General features: G+C 50.1%; 1 protein-coding gene across 1 annotated transcript; it reads right to left on the reverse strand.

Moving 5' to 3' along the window:
- On the reverse strand, positions 1–17,274 carry ASTL (astacin like metalloendopeptidase). The gene is made up of 9 exons (XM_077805566.1): positions 17,191–17,274; positions 13,578–13,668; positions 12,898–13,015; positions 11,655–11,836; positions 10,912–10,993; positions 10,226–10,371; positions 1,436–1,564; positions 462–589; positions 1–123 (listed from the first exon to the last, which is right to left on the reverse strand). The coding sequence occupies exons 1-9, from the start codon at positions 17,272–17,274 to the stop codon at positions 1–3; spliced, it is 1,083 nt and encodes a 360-aa protein (XP_077661692.1).
- Positions 17,275–20,792: the final 3,518 nt, after the last annotated feature.

A 20,792-nucleotide genomic window follows, 5' to 3' on the forward strand; every position in this document is an offset into this window, starting at 1 on the left:
TCACTTTTTGTATAAAGCAATCAGCTTGTCACAGCCTCCCTGACACTCTGCCACACAGACAGACAGGTCATCAATGCCAACATCACTCCCTGCGTCTGGGCCAATGACGCCTTCCACCATAACCTGCAGGAGGAGAGAGATTTCACTAGATTGTGGCTTTGAGTTGGGCTCCATGAGTGCCAACAGCAGGAAGTGTTACAGTTTACGGCACATACCTAGTTCCTGCAGCCTTCTCTGCTGGGGATTCATAGATAATGCACACAGGGGGGAAGGGGAAGGCTCTATGGAGAGAGCTGCTCCCCATCTCCAAGTCTACTCTGGACACAGCCTTACCCCCTTAAAGCTACCAAGCATCATCCTGAAGAGCCTCCTGATCACCAGCACACCGTTTCCTCCCTCCTCACCCAGAGAGGGGGAAATAGAATAGCTGAGACTTAAGACCAACCCAAAGGGACTCTCACCTGCAGCTTCTGTGACTCGGAGGCCTCCACGCCTACTTGATGCCAGTCTGTGCCCTGCTGCCCCTCAGCAGACCAGATTCTGTGCCACTCAGGGGCATCTGCCAACTTGATATAGATGTTTATTGTGCCTGGTGAGAATTCAAGCAATTAGTGCCAACAGGATATAAACACAAACCAAACATGGTCCCTGTCCCCTCCCTAAAGCTCCCTGCAGATGAGTTTATGGGCTACTTTGGTTCATGGGAGTAGTCACTTCCACCATGTTGTAGCTCAGACAAACTGAGTGTTTTGCTAGTATTAATGGTCACCACTAGACATACCATGTGCTTACACTGAAGGCGTGTGCATGGTGGCTTCCTAGATCACCGGGGGTTCTCAAATTTCATTGCACTGTGACCATCTGACAATTGAGATTACTACATGACCCGGGGGGGGGGAGGGAAGGGAGGGAGAAGAGACCAAAGCTTCAGTCCCGGGGGAGGGCCCTGTAACCTGAGCCCTGCCACCCAAGGTTGAAGCTGAAGTCTGAGCCCCCCTGCAAGGCTGCAGCCCTTGGGCTTTGACCCCAGGTGGTGGGGGGCTCAGGCTTTGGCCGTGGGCCCCAGCAAGTCTAATGCCAGCCCTGGAAACCCCATAAAAAAAGTCACGACCCACTTTGGGGTCCTGACCCAGAGCTTGAAAACCACTGATCTAGACACAGGCTTAGGCCTCTGGGGGAGTTTTTCCAAAGGCCTAATACGGGAAGCATCTGTTACTCGGGGGTTAAGGCTCCAAACAAAGCCATGCTGAGCACAGCCCTGAATTCAGGGGCCAGTCCTGCCCCACCTCCTTTCCCCAGCTGGGAGCCCTCAGACAGTATTGGTATTGCCAGGATGCTGTAGAGCATGTGCTCATTAAGACCGAGCTTACTGCTGCTGTATTTAGTCAGTCTTCCATGCTCTCAAGCCTGGTCAGAGGCGCAAAGCCAAGCTTACCCATGGCAGAGCCCAGTGGGCTGTACCAGAAGTGGATGCATCCAATCCTATGCAGGATGGGGCTGATTAGAGAAGTCTTTTGTCCTGTGGTTTGCTTGGCAGAAGGGGACTTCAGGGAGATGTAACCACCTGGTGGAAGACGACAAGTTGAATCAAGTGTAGTAATCCTCCCTGATTGCCCCGCCCCTGTTTAGGGAATTTCTTCCTGTCATGGTAGCAAGCAGACAGGTCAGGTGTAAGCACATGTATGCGAGACTGAACAAGGTACATTGAAGAGCTGGTAATTCAACCAAGTATGGGATTAAGGGTTTTGTAACACAGAAGTGACAATTTGCATCCTCCTCCAAATGGCTTTAGGGTTAGGCTTTCAGGTGTCTAGTTCCTGGTTTGTGGTGGGCTGAGTATATGAATACTATGGAATACCTCTCCAAATAGAATGGAGAACACCCATGGAGGGTGTCTGTCTACATTAGTGCTGCTTGCTCCCAAGTTTTGGGTATTAAGTGACCTGCAAAGAAAGTTTGGGGATGGCTCATGCCTTGCATTTCTTTAGGATGCATGAAAGCTTCCAAACTTAGAATTGGAATACCAACTCTGCTCATCACTGATCTTTGGTGGTTTTGCCAGGGGCTCTCTGGGAAAGTCTCAGGAGTTGGACGCCACACCTTGCTTTGTAATGTGTGGTCTCATTCATTCAGACTTCCTTTCTCCAAATGGGAGTCAGTGGATAGTTGGGTTACTTGACTCTAGGGTTTTGTTAGAGTCCCTTTTCCCATTGCTCAGCTTCCACTCTTGCAAAAAAAAAAAAAAAAAAAAAAAAAAAAAAAAATCACTGCAAGGACTGGGGTGAGAATATGCCTGAGTTGTACCAGCTACTTTGGTCCTTGTGGGCCTATAGCCAGGTGCAAGGCTGAGCACTTCCAGCCCTCATACAAGAGGGAGCTTTCCCTTGCAATAGGAGCTTTCCCTGTGATCAGCCAAGCAGTGCTGGTCAGAGGGCAACATGCTTAATCTGCCATGGCTCCTTCCCTCCTGCTGAGCAGGCTACCAGTCACCAGAAGGGGAGGCTGCCAGGCAGCAGATGCCAGTCTGTCCCAATGCAGACCCCCCTGGTATTAGGCTCTATGACTCAGCTGATAAAGGCTTCATGTCTTGATGTGGTACCTGGCCTGCTCTCCACAAGGGCTGGTTAACCATGTCACTCCTAGATCCCACAGGACAGATAGTGACTCCCACCCCACTGCTCAGAGAGGGGCCAAGAGAGCAGAACTTACCCCTGGAGGGAGAATAATTGGTTTCTTCAGAGAGGTTGCCAATTGCTGATCTAGCAGAAGGTCTCTCCCCAGCAAGTATCCAGTCAAAGTCATCAGTATCACTCTGCTGCCAGCTACACAAGTCCTTCTCAAAGTCACAGACCTGCCAGCCAGGCTGCACTGTAGCCTTTTGAGCTGGTAGGCTGTGGTGTGCATGTTTACCAGAGCCAGACTGTGGAGGAGCTGCAATAGGTTTGTCCATGGCAGGGGATGCTGGTGCCTGCACGGCTTTGGCAGAAAGCAGGAATGGAGTCTGGCTAGTTGCCTTTTTCCTGCCTGTGAAGAGAAGCTCTCTAGGTCTGAAGAGCCCATGCTTATGGTCAGGAGTGGAATCAGAGGTACTGGTCTCAAGCCCCCAAGGAACACTCCTGATCTCTTTTGCAGCTGGATATAATCCAGTGACAGGGGACATTTGAAACTCTGGCAACAGGGCATGCTGCTTTTGGAATGCTTCTAGAACCTTTGCCCCTAGTTTTTCTAGAGTGTTTGAAAACAGGGGACTCTGCATTTTTTGGTGTCCATGGGTCAGAGTAATCACTTTGAGGTCTGGATTGCTGTCATGGGGTGGGGCTGGACTTTCCTCTGTATCTGGCAAGGACCTCTTGCCAACAAGGTGTAGGAGCTCTGGGTCCACTGCAAACAGGTCACTGGGGTGCTTTTGAAAAGCTTGTTTCAGTTGTGTCACTTTTATGCCATGTGCTTCTTTAGAGCCTGGGGTTGGCATCACTCCTGCTGCAGAGCTGGTGGTAGTGTTCTCTCTGTGAACCTGTGCTTGTGGGTTTGACAGTTCACCATTGGCCAGTTTGGTGGTGTTGAGAGCCCATTTCTCAGACAGACTGGAGTGCTGTTCTAGGGCAGAGATTTCATTTCCCAGATCCCAGTGACCTGCTGGTGTTATGCCTGAATCAGCAGAGAGTGTGTATTTCCCACCATTACCCCCTGCTGGTGGGCTTGCAGTTTGGGTCTCAAGGGAAGATCCAATATATGTAGGTTCCACGTCTCCAGGTGGAATTCCTCCAAGAGGAGATGGAGCGCCAGACTCAAAGGGAGTCTTCACAGGCACTGTGGAAGCCAGTGAAGTTTGGTTGTAGGGAGGCCCCACAACGGGCCTGGCATGAGTGGTGTCACTTCCTGCAGAAGACATGCTTCCAATAGGAGAATGGGTATAGGCTTGTTCTCCATTTTTCTTTCTATAGCCACCTGTGGCTGTGTACCCCCTCTCACTTGGGCTGCTAGGGGTCTCAGCAGCCTTCACTGTGGTAGAATAAGACTGTCCTGTGGCTTCAGTTCCTGCAGATGGAGTCCTTGCTGTTGGAATTAGTTCCCTGGTCTCACCTGGGAGTATGGTTTGAGTCTCTGTACTGTTGCTGGGAATAAAGTTCCCAGCTTCTGTTGCTTCAGCCCCTGGAAAGCGAGCTCTCTCTGCAGGTGTAGAAGAGCCAAGCAGCTGGGCTAGTGAAACTTCTGCAGTTCCCAGCTCAGTTTGACCTGTCAAAGCTTCCATACCAAGTGCTATCTTGGGAGAAGATGCCATGTAAGTCTCATTTTCTGCAGACAGTGTTGTTTCTATGGAGAAAAGAGAGGGTTTTCCACTGCCTCTCTTTTTGTGGAAGACACTGACCTCTAGTCTCTGTGTTGGGGTCTCAGGAGACTGCATGGATACAGTCTTTGTAAAAAGCCCTAGTAGTTTTAATGCTTCTGTTTCTGCGGGTTGTGTCCCTTCTGGGGACTTAGGGTTTTGGCCATGTTCTTCCCTGTGGAGGATCATGGCAGGTGTTTCTTGGCTGCTTAGAGTTTCTATTTGAAGTTCGGTTGGGCTGAAAGTTTGGTGTGGTGAAGCCTGCCACAGTGAGGTGCCCTCTGCAAGATCAAACCAGTGGGTCACTGCTTCTAGGGAAGGCCCCCCACCCCTTGAGGTTAGACTGGTATTTTCTCCACCTGTTTGGGTTGCGTTAGTTGTGGGTTTGCCTGTCCCCCGTTCAGGGTGACTGGTGGGCCAGTTCTCAGGAAGCATCTGCTCATTTACTTGAGTCAACTGCACTTGCTCAGCTGTTTCAGCGCTTAGGGTGCCTGAAGGTGGAGGCTGGGTAGTAGACAGGCCACCTTCCTCTTGATGACTACTAGTTTCTTCCTTTATTGCCACCTCTCTGAGACTAGCTGTCTTATTTTCAAGAGCCTCCAGCGGCAGCATCACCCTGGTGGAACGCACGACTTCAGTAGCTGTGTCTGCAATGGGAGTTCCCTCTTTGGTGGGAGGGAGGTTTGGGGCTCCGGCCTGAGTTGATGTCGTGCCTCTCCCATGTGGGCTGTTGGATTGGGTCTCCTGAACAAGGGTTCTCTGCCCTCTGTGTTCTGACTCCCTTGTTACAGGCCACGTGCCAGCAGGAGTGGCAGCGTAGGGGTGTCCTCCCTTTCTCTGTTCATGGCTGCTTGTGGCTTCTTGCCCATTCACCTCAGTTGAGGTGCTGAGAACAGGTGCAGTGTTTTGGAGACTAGCACCCATGGTTGTAGTATTTGCTGTCCCAGTGCTTGGGTTTGTTTCCAGAGGTGCCCAAGGCCCCAGTGAGGGCATTACATGGGTGGCTTTAGTTCCCTCTTCAGGAATGGACACTCTACCCTGCTTTCTGGGGCTCTTCTGGGCTTCTTTCAGCCCCAACACAGCTCGGGTAGCAGATTTGGTCGGAGCCTCCAGGAATGGTCTGTACACCACTTCAGTCATTGGTGAGTTAGTTTCTTCGGTTGTTGAACAAGCTTTCCTTTGGCTGAACGGGATAGTCATTGTTGCCAACTCCAGGCGGCTGATGGTTTGGGTCTCAAGACGCCCTGTGGCGGATGTTACTTTTGAAGGTTCCACGTGTGTCTCAACTGCTGCTGCTGCTGGCATTCCAGTGGGAGTCAGCCTAGACATTTCTCCTCTGCTCCCTTTTCTGGGGCTGCTTGGGGCTTCTCTTGTACCCACCACCTCAACGGCATTAGTGGTTTGAGTCCCAAGTGCCTCTGAAAAGGGGGCCAAGCCTTCTGTTTCAGCGTCCACAGGTAGCATTCCCTCCATTGCAGGGGCAGCATGCTGCTCTCTACCTTCTGTTCCTTGCACGTGTGTTGCTATCCCCATCCCTTCATCCCCTGTTGCTTTCGTAGCCAGCACCATTTTACAAGACTGTTCAGTTCCTGCAGGCGAACTCTCCCTAGCAAGAGCATGACTGTACTCGCTACCTTTCTTATGGCTTTCAGCCTCCTGTACTCCCCTTTCAACTGGGCGGCTTGTCCTGCTCTCTTCTAGAGGTTGGAGGTTGGTAGTTCTTGTTGAGGGAGCTCTCTCGACAGCCAAGATACTTGGTGCAACCTCCTCTCCATAGAGGCTTGTGGCAGGTGTTGCTCCATAGCTCCTAAGCTTGTTTGACTCAGGGGAGGCAGGAGTCAGTTGTGGAGGGACCAGAGAGGTCTCCTCCCTAGCAGGATGAGCCCCTGTGGCCTGTTCTGTTCTTAGGGACAGCATAGCAGGAGCACTGGTACCTGTCTGTGCTTGGTGCAGCTGCCAGGTCTCAGTAAGGAGTGGAGATTCTTCTGTGGTTGTCACCAATTCAGTAGATTTCATTCCCAGAAATGGCTGGGTTTGTTTCCAGAGGAACAGGCCTTTCCTGAGCCTACTTCCCTGAAGGAGCATGGCTTTGCTCTTGAGAGATGGCTCCACTTCTCGGGACTCTATTCTTCCTGCAGAAGGGACTGTAGGGCTGGGTCTTCTTCCTTCCTTTTTGGGCTCACCTCTGAATCCATGGGCTCCCATCTCAGTTCTGCTGCTGGATACGGACAATCTCAGCTGGTTTCCAGCTTCAGTGCTGATTGTTGGGTTGCCAGGTTCCTCAGGGACCATTACATATATGGGTTCAGTTGCAGCCAGTGAAATTCTCTCTATGGAGTGAGCTGTGTGACTGACCCATCTGCTTCTCTTTCTAGGGGTGATTATTGCTTCCTGAACACCCATTTCAGCTGAGTTGGTTGTTGAAGTCTCTGGAGGGAATGTTACTTCTGGGGCTTCACTCAGTGCAGGGGAGGTTCTCTCTACTGGAGAGCTGTGTTCTTCAGCTTCCAATCCACTGCCAGTTGTTTCCACAAGCCCTGGCTCAGCAGTATCCTCCAAAGCGGTTCTTTTAGTCGAATGCTCTGCATTCAATGGGCTTGTCTTTGGGAACCAAGTCATTTGCTTTCTATACCCTACTTGGGCTATGGGTTCCCAGGTGAGAATAGAGTGAGTGGTTGGTGTCTCAGGAGTGTTCACAGCTTCCGATGGGTTGGCTGTGGGAAAGCTTGTTCTTTCTATGCGGGTAGAGTGAGGTGGCTGAGCTAATGATGCTTCTGTAATTTGTAGCTCAGTTACAGGACTCTCTGAAGTTTCCATGGCAGAAGGGGTCATGTAAGTTGTGTTTTCTGCAGGCAGTGTTGTTCCCATGGGGAGAGGGAAGGTTTTTCCTTTAGCCTCCTCTGATCTATGTGTAGGGGTCTCAGAAGCTTGAGTGGATAGAGCTTTTGTAGAATGGCACAGCTCACATGCAGACATGGAAGCTGTAGGAATCCCTTCCAGGGGTGTCAGGCTTTCCCCAGAACTCACAGCTGCATGCATTTGTTGCTTACTTGAAGTTTTGAGTCTTCGTTCAGTTGAGCCAAAAGTCTGAGGTGAAGCCTGCAGCTGTGAGGGTCCCTCTGTAGGATATGCTGCTTTGGTAGGCTCTGTTTGTAAGGATAGACTGGTATTTTTTATACCAGTTTGGGCTTTGTTAGTTGTGGGTTCAGTATGGACAGGGGTCAGTTTCTCAGGAACTGTCAGCTTAGGCATTTCTATAGATGGCACCAGTGCAGTCCTTGGTCTTGACTGTGGAGGAGTAAGTGTGACTAGTCCTACCTCCATCCTGTAACTGACACGGTGTTCCTTTATCTCCACCTCAGGTAGGCTGGCAGACTCTGGAGACTCAATAATCTGGGTAGAATACAGCTTTTCTGTAGCTCTGCTCATTGGAAAGAGAGTTGCCTCCCTTGTTCCAGAAGAGCTAAATTGGTCTTTAGCTTCTGTCCAAGCAGGTGAGACTCCTGTAGTTACCCTCTCACTTGGTCTGCTGGCTTGAGCCACTGGAGTTCCCAGGCCTGACGCTTCCCTTGTCGGACATTCCATGAACCTAAATTCAGTTGCTGTGGAGGAGGCTGACACAGAAGCAGGTGTATAGGTTAGTCCTCTCCTTCTGTTTGGAGGAATGTTACTGGCTTCTTGTACCCCCATCTCCGGTGAGCTTCTGGTGGACAAGGTAGCTTGGTTTCTAGCCTCACTTCTTGTGGCTTCTGTAGGTTGTGCATTGGATGGGTTTGTTATTGGGTTTTCAGAAGCCCCCAGAGAGGGCGTTGTGTATGTGGGTGATGTTCCTCCAACAGGAAATAATGTATCAATGTGCACCCTCTCTTTATTTCTGTAGTTGGTTTTAGTTGCTTGCATGCCAATCTCAGCTGGTTCAGAGGCTTGGGAGCCCCAATCCACTGGAAGGGTCTCTGTTTCTGTAGCACACTTAGCTAGTTTCACTTTGGTCACTGGAAAGTAAGTCCCTTCTATTACACTAGGAGAGCCATCTCGGTAGCTGGCTTTGACTTTTGTGGCTGCTACAAATCCCAGTTCGGTTTGGGTCTCCATGGAGGTGGTAGCTTTTGTAGGAGGTGCTAGATAGGAGGTTTCAATTCCTGATGAAGGCAAGGCTGTATCTTTTTTCTGCCTAGTTGTGGCCCCCTGCACACCTATTTCCACTGGGTAAATTGTGTGGTTCTGAACCATCTCAAAGGAGGTAGTTAATGATGTAGGTTGCATCTCTTCTGTGGGCTCAGTCTCTGTAATGCCACTGGTAGGAATGGCAAGGGTGCTTTGCTCATGACTCCCTGGGCTGTATACCTGGCTGCTTGCAGGCTGGTTTCCCTGCTTAGTTGGGCTGCTGGTCCAGTTCTGTACAGGGGGTGGCAGAGAAGTCTGCTCTGTAGCATACCTCACAGTGAGAGTGTCTGTTTCTGCAGATGGAGTCTCCCAAGTTGGGGCAGACCTGGTCCTGGTGGTTATGGATTTGGCACTCAGCAGACTGGCTAGGTTAGTGGTCCTTTTCTCAGTGCTGGTTGGATGTGGGGTTTCTGTGACACTTACTTGCTCAGGGGGGGTTGGTCCCAGAGATAGAGATACTGCTGTATAGGTCCCTAAACTCTCCTCTGAGGGGCTAGTGATCTCTGCTGTGGCCAACTCAGTTTGAATCTCCAGAGACTGTGTTTGGTTTGAAGACAAGGTCACCACTCCAACTTCAGTTGCTGGAGAGGGCCCCTTCTGTGCCATATAGGTAGAGTGATAGGCCAGTTCTGTTCCTTGGATGCTTGTAGTCTCTGCTATTCCCACATCACTTGGCCTGGTGCCCCTGGTCTCCACAGGGGCAACTCTAGCAGGAGATACTAGTTCTGGGAATTTAAGCCCTGTAAGAGCATCTGTAGGAATTTCAGTAGTATCTAGTCCCTCCACTGCCTTCCCATGGTGATTTGTCACTTCAGAGAGCCAAGCAAGTCCTAAAGGAGGGGCCAGTACTGTAGTAAAGTCAGGCTCTTTAATGGATTCCGTTCCCAGGAGTGAAGTTTCCTCTGTAGGAATCAGAGGTTTCCTCTCAGCACCTATAGTCCCCATTTCCATGTGAGGTGGAGGGGACTTCCCAGTAGCCTCCAGATAAGTCATGCCATGGGTAGACAGCCTTGTAGGTTCAAATGTCTCTGACTCCATTATGGGGTGTTCAGCCAGTGAGACACTTAGGCCTTCACCATCCATTGGAGTTCTGCCCATGAGCTCCTCTGTCCCTGCTCTGGGTGCACTTGTCGTTTGTCTAGTGGGCCTCCTTGCAGATTGGACTGTTTCAGGGGGTTTGGTTCCTGGAGAGGAGGCTCCTGCAGTGGGAGAGGGGGTGGATACTTTGATTTCCCCTTCTGTTGGGCAAGGTTCCAGCTCATTCGAGAGGAAGTCTGTTATAGTCTCTTGGGTGGTACTTTCTGTTGGGCTTTCTGGAAAGAGAAAAGTTTGGAGCAGAGATCCATTCATGTACCTACATTGTCTCAACTGGGCATGTTGCATAGCTTAACATGACCAAGGATGGCTGCAGTATACTCTAATGCCAAGTGCATGTTACTAGTTCTATAAGAGGGGCTTGTTATGCAGTATCTGTTCTGTAGAGAATTAGCCACCCTAATCTTAATCCATGCCCCCCATTTTGATGTGGGCCCTGTTCCTGTACCCCTCTTCCCCTTCAGGCCACCTCCCCAAACCTAGCTGTTCCCACAGGTGAGAACCCACTCCCCAGGCCCTTACAAAGGGGTTTGTGCCCAAGTGCTTTGAAGCATTACTGCCCCCAATGCACTATGCCCCTCCCCCAGGGGAAGCCCTTTTGGGTAAGCACTGCACAGAAGGCACCCAGCTCCTCCCTACCTGGTTCTGTCAGAGTCGGAGAACATTTGTAGAGTTTGTTGACTCTGGCAATGTCCGAACTGCTCAGATTCCACCTCTGTCCAAGAGCAACATGAGGATCTGAGAGTGGTATGATGGTGGGCAAGCCTGTCATACTAAAGGCATACCTAGAATTAAGAAGTGAGGAATAATTTGTCAGGAGGCCAAGTAATCCATGGAGAAGCAGAGATGTCCCAAGCAGGCAAGGTAACTGGAGAGGTGGTTAGAAGCTTCCCTATCCTGTCTGGTGGTTAGAAGCATCTACCTAGACTCATTCTCCTTTTGTTCTTGAAGGATGCACTATTCCTGGCTTGGATTGAGAGGTGGCTCCCTCCCAAGCACCACCCATTCATGACTGATACACCACTTGCAGCAGAGAGAATATGACTGACTGACATGCTTTGATAGCAGCGAGATAGCTAGTAATGTTAGTCATTGGGCACCCAAGTCAACATCTCTGATGAATGGGGCAGTTTGCCCCTCAACTATTTTGGGCTCTCTGCAAACTCAGGCAGGCACCACTGTATTGGTTTATAGTCCTTCCACGTTTAAGAGTGATTTCTATTTGCATCCTTGAGAGCTGAGAACTGAAGTTCTGGAGAACAAGCCAGCAGCCTTGGGAGTACTGCCAATGGCCTGACTCCACGTCGTGCTTGTATGGTGCTTACCTGCCATAGTGCAGGACTGAGGAATAGTCATAATTCACCAACATGTTGCTATTCCAGGATTTCATGAAGTTAATTTCAAAGCCTGTAAGGCAAGAGGCGTGTAACAGATCTACTCCAACAGCCTAAAACCCCAGCCTCAGGGAGAATTGACTGGGACTTGCAGTACCCTCTGTACAGCAGCACTTGGGCAGTGCAACAGTGATGCCCTTCCAATTGCAGCTCTTCTGGTCCCTCATGGAAGAGACCAGTGGGATGCAGTTAAATTGGCATTACATGCTTCTGCCCCACACACACTGACTGCTTGGCATCTCCATCTAGATAGTCCCTCCTGGTCTGTTAGAATAAGCATCTCCCCCCCCACCCATCTAAGTGGCTTTGCTTCTTAATGAAAGGGGCTTTAAAGTCCAGCATCTCCTACTGATGTACAGAACAAAAATTCCAAAGTCTGGAAATACATGTACTCCCACCCAGATGAAACTGGAGTTTCTTTCTACATGCAATAGCACCATCCTACACTGGAGATCCCAGGTGTCCAGCAGTGGGAGCTTGAGCTGTGTTAGTGGGGTGAGAAGGGGACTCCCTCTGTTTTCCCCAAAGGAATACATTTGATCAGCTATGGAAGTAGAGAGTGGAGACAGGCTCCTTCCAACTTCTGCAATATCTTTCTCCAAGTCACTGGTTGCTTTCAGGAGAGCTCATCTGGAATGGTGAGACTTGGGCAGCAGAGGGGACAGGGGACTTACCAGTCAAGATTTCATTCCAGGAGATGCTAATGTACTTGTCCCGGTCAGCCCTGGAGTGCTCATGCCAGAAACCCACCACATGCATGAGTTCGTGCAGAGTCACCCCTTTCCCCCTTCTGAGGCAAGCAGGTGCTAGGGAGACCACCTGCATCCCACCAGTGCGTCCAACGCTGGAGAAGCACCTAGTGTGAACCAGAGACAGATGTTCAGGGAAGGGGAGGGGGGCCACCCTGCCAAGCAGAACAGCCCCTGCAACATGACTAAGGCAGCAAAGGTGTAGTTTAGTCTTGCAACCAAGGGCTGAACTCAGCCCATCCATGGAGCTTCCACAGTTCCAGTCAGGAACTACACTGATTTGGTTATACCAGTGTAAATCCACCCAAGGGCATGATCTGGCCCTCAGTTCCCACTCTGGACTTCAGGCAGGTCCAGTTTGAGAGCTCCTAGCATCTCTACAAGCCAGAAGGGGTAGTGCCAAGCTAGAGACTGTCCTGGCATTGGAGAAGTTTCCCCATCTGACAGCTTTGCCATTCAGCTCAGTAGGAGTTCTGCAGACCCAACTCAGAGCAGACAGCCACCTCCACCCTGTCCATGGGACCTGCTGGGGTTGCCAGCTTGCTCTGTCACATGGCTGGCAAGCTCTTCACCCAAGAGCTTGGGAGGTCACATGAGCAGAAACAGACTGCTGAGGGCTCCTGTGCTGGGGAGAAGAGATGAGACTTGAGTTCCTAGGACTGCAGGGGTCCCCTGTTCAAGCCCTGCTGAATGTGAATGCTTCCAGCCTGTTGGATGGGCTGCTCTCTCTCACCTGGGAGAAGAGGGATGTTACACTGGCTAGGAGCATCATGGCCCCCTCCAGAGGATAAGAGGAGCTGTAGAAGTAGGAGGAGCTCATGTTTGGGTGCTAAAGGGCCCTGGTGAAGTTCTTGCTGCTGACTAGCAAGGGGTTGCAGTACTGCACCAATGAGTTTCTGCTAGTTCTCTCCAGCCAAGAGAAAGTTCTGTGCTGCTCCCCAGCTTCTTAGGAGGAGCTGGGGCTTGCTTCAGGAATTTTACTGAAGGGGGGAAAAAAAAAATCAAACTTCAGATGAGGGGTTGATAATACCAGCCAGAGAGGAGTTTGCGTAGGCAGCCTAGGACAACCACAAGGTAAAGCCTGGATGAGTGAGCAGGAAGCAAGCGCAGGGGTTTTTCTGCACTACCGCGGAGGCAGTTAAGTTACCCGCTCAGGTTCAGTACTAACCCAGCCATCGGCATGATGGAGACAAAATCTCTCTGGTACGAGTATGGGACAAACTTGACGCATGTGAACTTTGCGAAGTCTGCAAATGCTTCCTTGATGATCTTCACACTAGGCTTGTCTGGGGGAGAAGAGAGGTGCTTCAGTATCATGTCATCTAGAGGACTCACCTCCATCACCACATCCCATCTGAGCCATGGAGCTCCAGCCCTACCAGCTTTCCCACTAGTAGCTCCAGTCAGGGGCAGCGTAATGCCACATAAAACAGACAAGTGGTTCAACACCAGGTGACCATTTCCAGCATTCAGCTTTGTGGCTAGTGGGACACTCAGGGTTCCTGGAGGGACAGGAGCTCTCTGGAACTGGTGACCCAAGCCACCTCTGAACTGGTGTAGGAAGTCTGATAAGTCAGTGATTAGTCCCTAATGAAACCCCTTCCATAGAGGGCCAGGCAGCGCAAGTCTGTGTTCCTACTGGATGGGAGAGAAACCACAGCCAGATAGGCAAGGAGGTTCCTTTGTTCTGGGCTTTCAGGACTGTAGTGCTAAAGGCCAGCTGTTGCTTGTTATAGGCACCTTTCTGCGCTCCAGGGATTCTCCTGGAGGTCTCTATCTAGTGCTGGTCATCCCGGACCTGGAACCTGCCCTCCAGGAAAGGGCTTCTGAGCACTAGACACCACCTACCGTATTTGTAGGAGATTATGTAGGGAATTTGGACAGTTCCTCTTCTCTTTGGCCATTTTGGGCTTGCAGATGAAAACACTCTGAAAGGACTCTGGAGCAGGAGAAGAGAAACATGCTGGTTTGGTGGGCAGGTGTCCATAGGCTTGGACTCTCCAACCATTAGCCCCACTGAGACCAGAGGAACCTGCCAAGTTTGAGTGTGCCCCCTCCTATGTTCCTCCCTGAACACCTATTACCAGCTAGTCAAGTTTAGTCAGTGGCTGCCACATAATACAATTTAACTGTACTAGCTGCTGCAAGCTGCACATACTGGGAACAGAGGGAAAGGACAGAGTGAACCACAAGGAGAAGCAATCTCATGTCTTCTACATTGAGAGCCCCCCTGTACTGCTGCTGTGTTCACATTGTGAAGTGGTTAGTGTGTTTTAGTCCCATCACATACACACCATTGCAGCTCATATGGCTGCAGCTCACATGAATCAGGTCCTTGGAGCTGAACACTGCTCCAGCCAGAATCTGATGGGAGAAGTGTTGATAAGCCCTGAAGTCACAGAAATGTAGGGTTGTAAGGGACCTCAATAGGTCATCCAGTCTAGTCCCCACTCAAGTACTATCTAGGCCACCTGTCACAGGTGTTCACGTAACCTGTTCTTAACCTCCAATGACAGATTCCACAACCTCCCTAGGTAAGCTACCCTGACAGTTAGTAAGTTTGTCCCTAATGTCTAACCTAAGTCTCCCTTGCTACAATTTAAGCCCCTTGTCTCATCCTCAGTGTTAAGGAGAGCAATCAGCCTACTCTTTAAGAACCTTTCATGTACTTGAGGCTTATCTCCCGCAGACTTCTCTAGACTAAATAAACCCATGTGTTCTAGATCTTTATTCATTTTTGTTGCTCTTCTGGGGACATTCTCCAATTTGTCCCCATCTTTCCTGGAGCGTAGGGCCCAGTACTGAACATAATACTGCAGCTGAGGTCTCATCAGTAGGGCTCTGTCAAACATGTCACCGACTGTGAAATCTGTTCTCCCCCCCATGAAGTCTGTTGTGTGTGCTCTTAGCCTATACTATACAGGTCTCCTCTCCTGTAGGATCTGTGTTTCTCAAATTCAGGGTCCTGATCCAAAAGGGAGTTGTGGGGTTGGGGGGGGTTGCAAGGTTATTTTAGGGGGGTCATGGAATTGCCACCCTTACTTCTGTGCTGCCTTCAGAGCTGGGCAACCAGAGAGTGATGCTGTTGGCTGGGTGCCTGGCTCTGAAGTCAGTGCAACAGTACTGCAAACCCCCCCTCCCCCCCACAACGCCTTTTTTGGGCAGGATCCCTACAATTACAACACTGAAATTTTAGATTTCAACAGAAATCATGAAATTTACAATTTTTAAAATCCTATGGCTGAAGTTAACCAAAACAAACCATGAATTTGGTAGGACCCTACTTATCTGTGCTGTGGAAAGCAGAAAGCTGCTTCTTGTGTCTTGCTTACAACAATCCTGCCAATAAATCCCAGAATGATGTAATATTGTTGCAAAAGGCAGCAAGCCACCAAACACTGATGATTCATTAAGTCTGAGATCCACTATAACACCAAGCCTTTCTACTGTACTTCCTAGGCAGTCCCTTCCCATTTTGTATTTGGGACAACTCATTCCCTTTTAAGTGTCATATCTCGCATTTGTCCTTGTTACGTTTCATCCTATTTCTTTCAAGCCATTTCTCCAGTTTGTCAAGATCATTTTGAATTCTAATCCTGTCCTCCGAAGTGCTTGCAACCCCTCAGTGTGGTATCCACCACAAAATTTTAAGTTTATTCTCCATGGCATTATCCAAGTCATTTATTAAATTAGTGATTGGAATTAAATCCAGGACAGATCCCTTCAGAATTCCACTCAATGTGCCCTTCTAGCTTGACTCTGAACCATTGAGTACACTTGTCCAACCAGTTGTGCACCTGACTAATGGCAGGTTCATCTAGGCTACGTTTTAGTTTATGGGAAGGCCACATGAGACCATATCAAAAGCCTTACTAAAGTCAAGATATAGCCATTACTGCTTCATCCCTATTCACAAGGCTTCTTACCCTGTCAAACCTACCTAAAATCCTTCTTTGACAGGAATTTGTTCTTGATAAATCCATGCTGACTTACTTATCACTTTATTTTCTTCTACGTGCTTGCAAACTGGTTATTTGCTCCGTTGTCTTTCTGGGTACCAAAGTTAAACTGACTAGTCTACAATCCCCTGGTTGTCCTTCCCCTTTTGTACGTGGGCACTATATTTACCCCCTTTTTAGTCCTCTGGGATCTCTCCATCCTCCTTGACTTCTCAGAAATTGTTAAGGACCCATCTCTTCAGCCAGGTGTTTAAGTATTCTAGGATGCAAGACAGCCAGCTTGTTTTGGGGCTTGTCTTCATGTCCAGGAGCACAGCTGCAGCTGGACCACCTCATTGAAGATGCTACTATGCTGATGGGAGAGCTGTTCCCATAGACATCCCCCCATCTCCAGGGGGGAGTTCACACCCCTGAATGCCAGAGTTATATTGATATAGGTCTGTAATGTAGACCTGGCCTCAATAATTCTTAACTTGTTTTCCTATGTTAGGCTCAGATCCTACCCCATTTACACTGATGTTTACCATATTAGTCATCCAATTACTGCTTATTTTTTGGTGAAAAGGCATTTAACATTTTGGCCACTGCAGCATTTTCCGTTAGTCCTCCTTGAGTCGTCTGCCTGCCACCCTGTCTTTGGTCTCCCTCTTGCTTCTAATGAATTTGTAAGATGTTCTTGTTCACATTATGCCCCTAGCTAGTTTGATCTTGTTTGTCACCTTGGTCTTCCTAATTTTGTCCCTACATACTTGTTTTTTATATTCCTCCTTCATAATTTGATATTATTTCATGTCAATGCAATCTTCTAACAGGACCAGTGCAGGGAAATGCAAGGCTCAGAGGACCCTTTTGGTCCCCATGCCTAGATTTCTGGAAGCCAACCCCCCACCCCTCCTGCAGGGGAATGAACAGTCTCCCCCTTGCACAGCAGAGACATCCACATCTTCAGGGGTCATTCTCCCCACACTTCGTAACACCAGCGTAAGCATTGGTTTTCTTACATGTGCCAAGCAGTGAAAATAGTGAATACTGACATCTAAATCGCCACACAATAGCTGATTTAGCACTCGTTAAACAAACGGGGCTGTTCAGGCCCTCTGCAAACAATAGGTAAGGGGGTGAAACGTCTCTGCATCGGTGGAACTTGTTTTCCATCGAGTTTGTTCTTTGCCATGGCAACAGCTAGAGAGATTTTAAAAGGAAAGCCAAGACACTAGACGAGTTGGGAGGGCTGTCTGTGCCCCTGCTGACTCCTCCTCTGGGCTTCCCTTCTCCCCAGGGCAGGGTGTGCCTCTTGCTTTAACGCTGCTGTAGCGAATGCACTGACCTACAGTTTGGCACATCAGTAGGGGTCCCCATCCTTGATCCAGTTCTGCCACCTCTGTCAGCAGCACCCTGCTCAGGGTTAGAGGCCTGCCAACAGATATGGCCTCATGATCCTGCCTTGTTAACCATCCCTCCTCCAAATGGATTCACCCCTCACCCCCTGGAGGGTCACTCACCACCTTGATGATGTCCCCCTCCAGCAGGAAGCTGCTTTCTGGTGCTTCTGGAGGAATGAGCTCTGGAAGTAGGAGAATCCCCATCATTTGAATCACCCCATGCTTCGGGGGCAGGTACCTCACCTGCTTGCATCACCAGGTGAGCAGCCAGCCCAGAGTCTGAACATTCCCTGCATCCTGATGCCAGGAAGCTCCACCCAGCCGGTTTGTTAGGAGTCAGCATAGATCAGCTGCTTGGCAGCCAGCCATCTGTTTGGCAGCTGTCTACTGCCCATGCTTAGTTACTACCACTCTCTTCCCCTTGCCCCCACAGGGGGATTGGGTCAGATGTGCTTTCGGCCACTGTTCTCGTGGCTTGTGTTATCATGGGCATCCCATTGCCCACTCCCAAGTCTGGAGGGGTCCAAGAGACAGGTGTGGAAGGCAGAGCCCCAGCAAGAGCTGCTAGGCCTCAGAAAGATGGTTAGAGGCACATGGTGCACCAATTGGGCCACTTAACCCAAGCCTGAGATGGGCTGGGTCAGTTCAGGTTTCTGGGAATTGCGGGCCCCATACCCCACCAAGACACTGCTGGAGACTTGCTGGGATAAGCCACCATCAGCAGAGCCCCAGCCGAGGCAGGGAGCATGCCTGCCTACACTGGCTGGTGTGAAGATGGCATTCCTGGTCATACAGATGTGGACACCTGGGCAGAACAGGACCCAGCAAGCATGAGCTTCTAGCATTCAGAGCGATCTGCAGGCACAAATGCCTCAAAGCACAAGGGGATTTCCCACCTTGGTTAATGTTGAGGATCTCATCACTAGCAGGTGGATTCCCAGCCATACCAATAGCATGTTGAGGATTTCTGAGCTGGAGGGAGTTGCCAAGGCCTCCTGTAGGGAGAGCTAGACAGAGGGAGATTAAATAAGTTACTGGAGATTTCACTCCCACCCCCTCTTGGGTAGGTCAGGGACAGCCATCAAGATGGTTTCACGTCTATTCCATCCCAAGCAGCATCTAACCCACTGAGCTCCAACTCCAGCTGCAGTTTCAGGAGTGACTTGTGATCCGGGGTGCCTGATTTGACACATGGCGGGGGCTGCTATTCAGAGTGCTGATCACCCACCCACCCAGAGTCAGGCCTGGGTCAGGGCAGTCTCAAAACTGGGCATGTTGTGATGGAGGTAGCACCAGCTGCACCCAGGAGAAACTAGACTAGACTACAGCCCCCTCTCCCACAGCAATATTGGCTTTGCAGGGCCCCACTGGAGCCAGGAAAGGCAGCAGACCGCTCGGAGCGGTACAGGCCAGATTAGTCAGGTGCATGCTGTTCTCACAGCTTGTGTCGTCACTTTTACCAAGGCTGCCTTTAGACACCAGGAGCCTCCATTCCAACTCCTGAAAGGTCTCACCCCTGGAGGGCCCAGGTCACAAGAACAGGAGGATGTGTGGTACCTTAGAGACTAACATTTATTAGAGCACAAGCTTTTGTGGGCTACAGCCCACTTCATCAGATGCATAGAATGAAACAGAGTAAGAAGATTTATATACACACACTGGAAGTTGCCATATAAACTGTAAGAGGCTAATTAAGATGAGCTATTATCAGCAGGGGGGAAAACTTTTGTAGTGATAATGAAGATGGCCCATTTAGACAGTTCACAAGAAGGTGGGAGGATACTTAACACATATTGACTCTTATTTCCCCATGTTAAGTATCCTCCCACCTTCTTGTGAACTGTCTAAATGGGCCATCTTCATTATCACTACAAAAGTTTTTTCCCCCTGCTGATAATAGCTCATCTTAATTAGCCTCTTACAGTTTGTATGGCAACTTCCAGTGTGTGCATATAAATATAATCTTCTTACTCTATGTTCCATTCTATGGATCCAATGGAGTGGACTGTAGCCCACAAAAGCTTATGCTCCAATAAATTTGTTAGTCTCTAAGGTGCCACACATCCTCCTGTTCTTGTGGATACAGACTAACAGCTGCTACTCTGAAACAGGTCACAAGAGGAGCTGCTGGTGAAGTCTCAAAGCAATGTGCCAAGTCCTTTGGAAAAGCCCTGGATTTTGACCATCCCTGACAGATGCTCCAGAGCCCACACATTCAGTGCATAGCACTCAACCACTAAGGAAGTATCAGTGGCCCTGGTTAGCTGCTGTTTAGTGAGGATTCATTTGCACCACATCCACTCAGCAGGGAGCAGCTAGACATCACTAGTGCCCAGGAGATTCAGAAACATCAAGCAGAGTCAGGAGATAAGGTTCAGAGTTTGAAGAATGAAGCTATCCAGCTGCTTTTATATATAGAACTTTGTAAAGGTAGCTAAGCTTAGGCCTCACCATCCGAGGGAAGTCCCTGAGAATTGTGGGGCATTTTACACCAAGAGAGTCAAAGCTCCTTCCTCATTACGTTCAGTCACTGCCTCGAGCCCCTCTAGGATCTGCCATTGCCCCAAGCGCTAGGCAGTTTCAGCCTTATTAGGGAGATGGAGGCACACCGCAAGGTTAAGTGGCATGACCAAGGCCATCAGCAAGTTACTAACATTAGCAAGAGACAAGTTGGCAGCTAGTCAAGAGACAGATGTTTAGGCCCAGATCCACAAGGCTACTTGGGCATCTAAATGCTCAGCCTTGGGTGCTTCAGTCCCAAGTTTGGCACTGCTGCAATCCACGAAACTCCTGCCAAACCCTGTAAGTGCCTCAGGGCACGTCACACACAGCTGCCTCCCTCCAGGCATGTGAATCGCTCTAAGGTTTAGGTGCCCACAAGCCAGGCATCATGTGTCGGGCATGCTCAGAGGCTGCTTGCTAGGTCCAGCCCCATTCAAATTCTGGCCAATGTGGAGGAAAATGGAGACCCTTGTTCAAATCCTACATGATCAGTGGGTGAACCCCCCTTCAGGGAGGCTAGCCCACCCCCCTGCAGCCCTGGTCCCCCAAGCGAGGCTGAGCCACCTCCCCACCACCAGGCCAAGCTGCTGGTTAGGGTGCCCACTTGGGAGACCCCAGGCCCAGTCACGCTCATTTCCCAGAATGGAAGGGATTCAACGGGAGACCCTGAGGGACATCCCAGAGTTTAGCAGGGAGGGTGCTCCCCTGTCTCACCATCAGGCAAAGGGGGAATTGAACCCGAGTCTCCCACATGCCAGGAGAACACTCTAGCCACTGGGCTAAGAGTTAAGGTGGAAAGGGGCATCACACCTCTCCTGCTGTGGAGGGAGGGATCAAAGCGGGGGCCTAAACCATCTGGCTCCACAGTGGTGGCACGTGCAGAACCAGACACCCCATGCACCATTGTAATCAGCATCTCATTGGCTAGCTTAGGCAGCTCCCTACCTAGTGGGCTGGCCTTCGTGGAGCCCTTTCTTAAGCACCTCTCGCCCCAGAGATTGCACAGGGAGCTTGGGCACCTGACTCGGCTTCGGGGATCCGTGTGGCTCCTTGATTTCCAAGGTGTTCTTGTAACCCACATCCTGCCTAATAGGGAGATGTCTCCAAGAGATCTATTGGGTGGGAGGAGAGAGGGGAAGGATCTGGGTCCAGTTGATTGTGGCTAGGCAGATGCACAATTAGCTTGCCACACTCAGAAGTTTCTGGAATGGTGGGGGGTG

Source organism: Eretmochelys imbricata, chromosome 26 (assembly GCF_965152235.1).
Source record: "Eretmochelys imbricata isolate rEreImb1 chromosome 26, rEreImb1.hap1, whole genome shotgun sequence".
In the NCBI taxonomy this organism is placed as follows: domain Eukaryota; kingdom Metazoa; phylum Chordata; order Testudines; family Cheloniidae; genus Eretmochelys; species Eretmochelys imbricata.

Excerpts from the sequence above, each read along its gene's own strand:
- ASTL (XM_077805566.1), bottom strand. The coding sequence starts at position 17,274 with ATGGGGATTCTCCTACTTCCAGAGCTCATTCCTCCAGAAGCACCAGAA. Across the intron at positions 13,669-17,190 it reads AGGGGGACATCATCAAGGTG|AGTCCTTTCAGAGTGTTTTC; the intron begins GTGAGTGACCCT and ends CTCCTGCTCCAG. Across the intron at positions 590-1,435 it reads CCCACTGGGCTCTGCCATGG|GCACAATAAACATCTATATC; the intron begins GTAAGCTTGGCT and ends AATTCTCACCAG.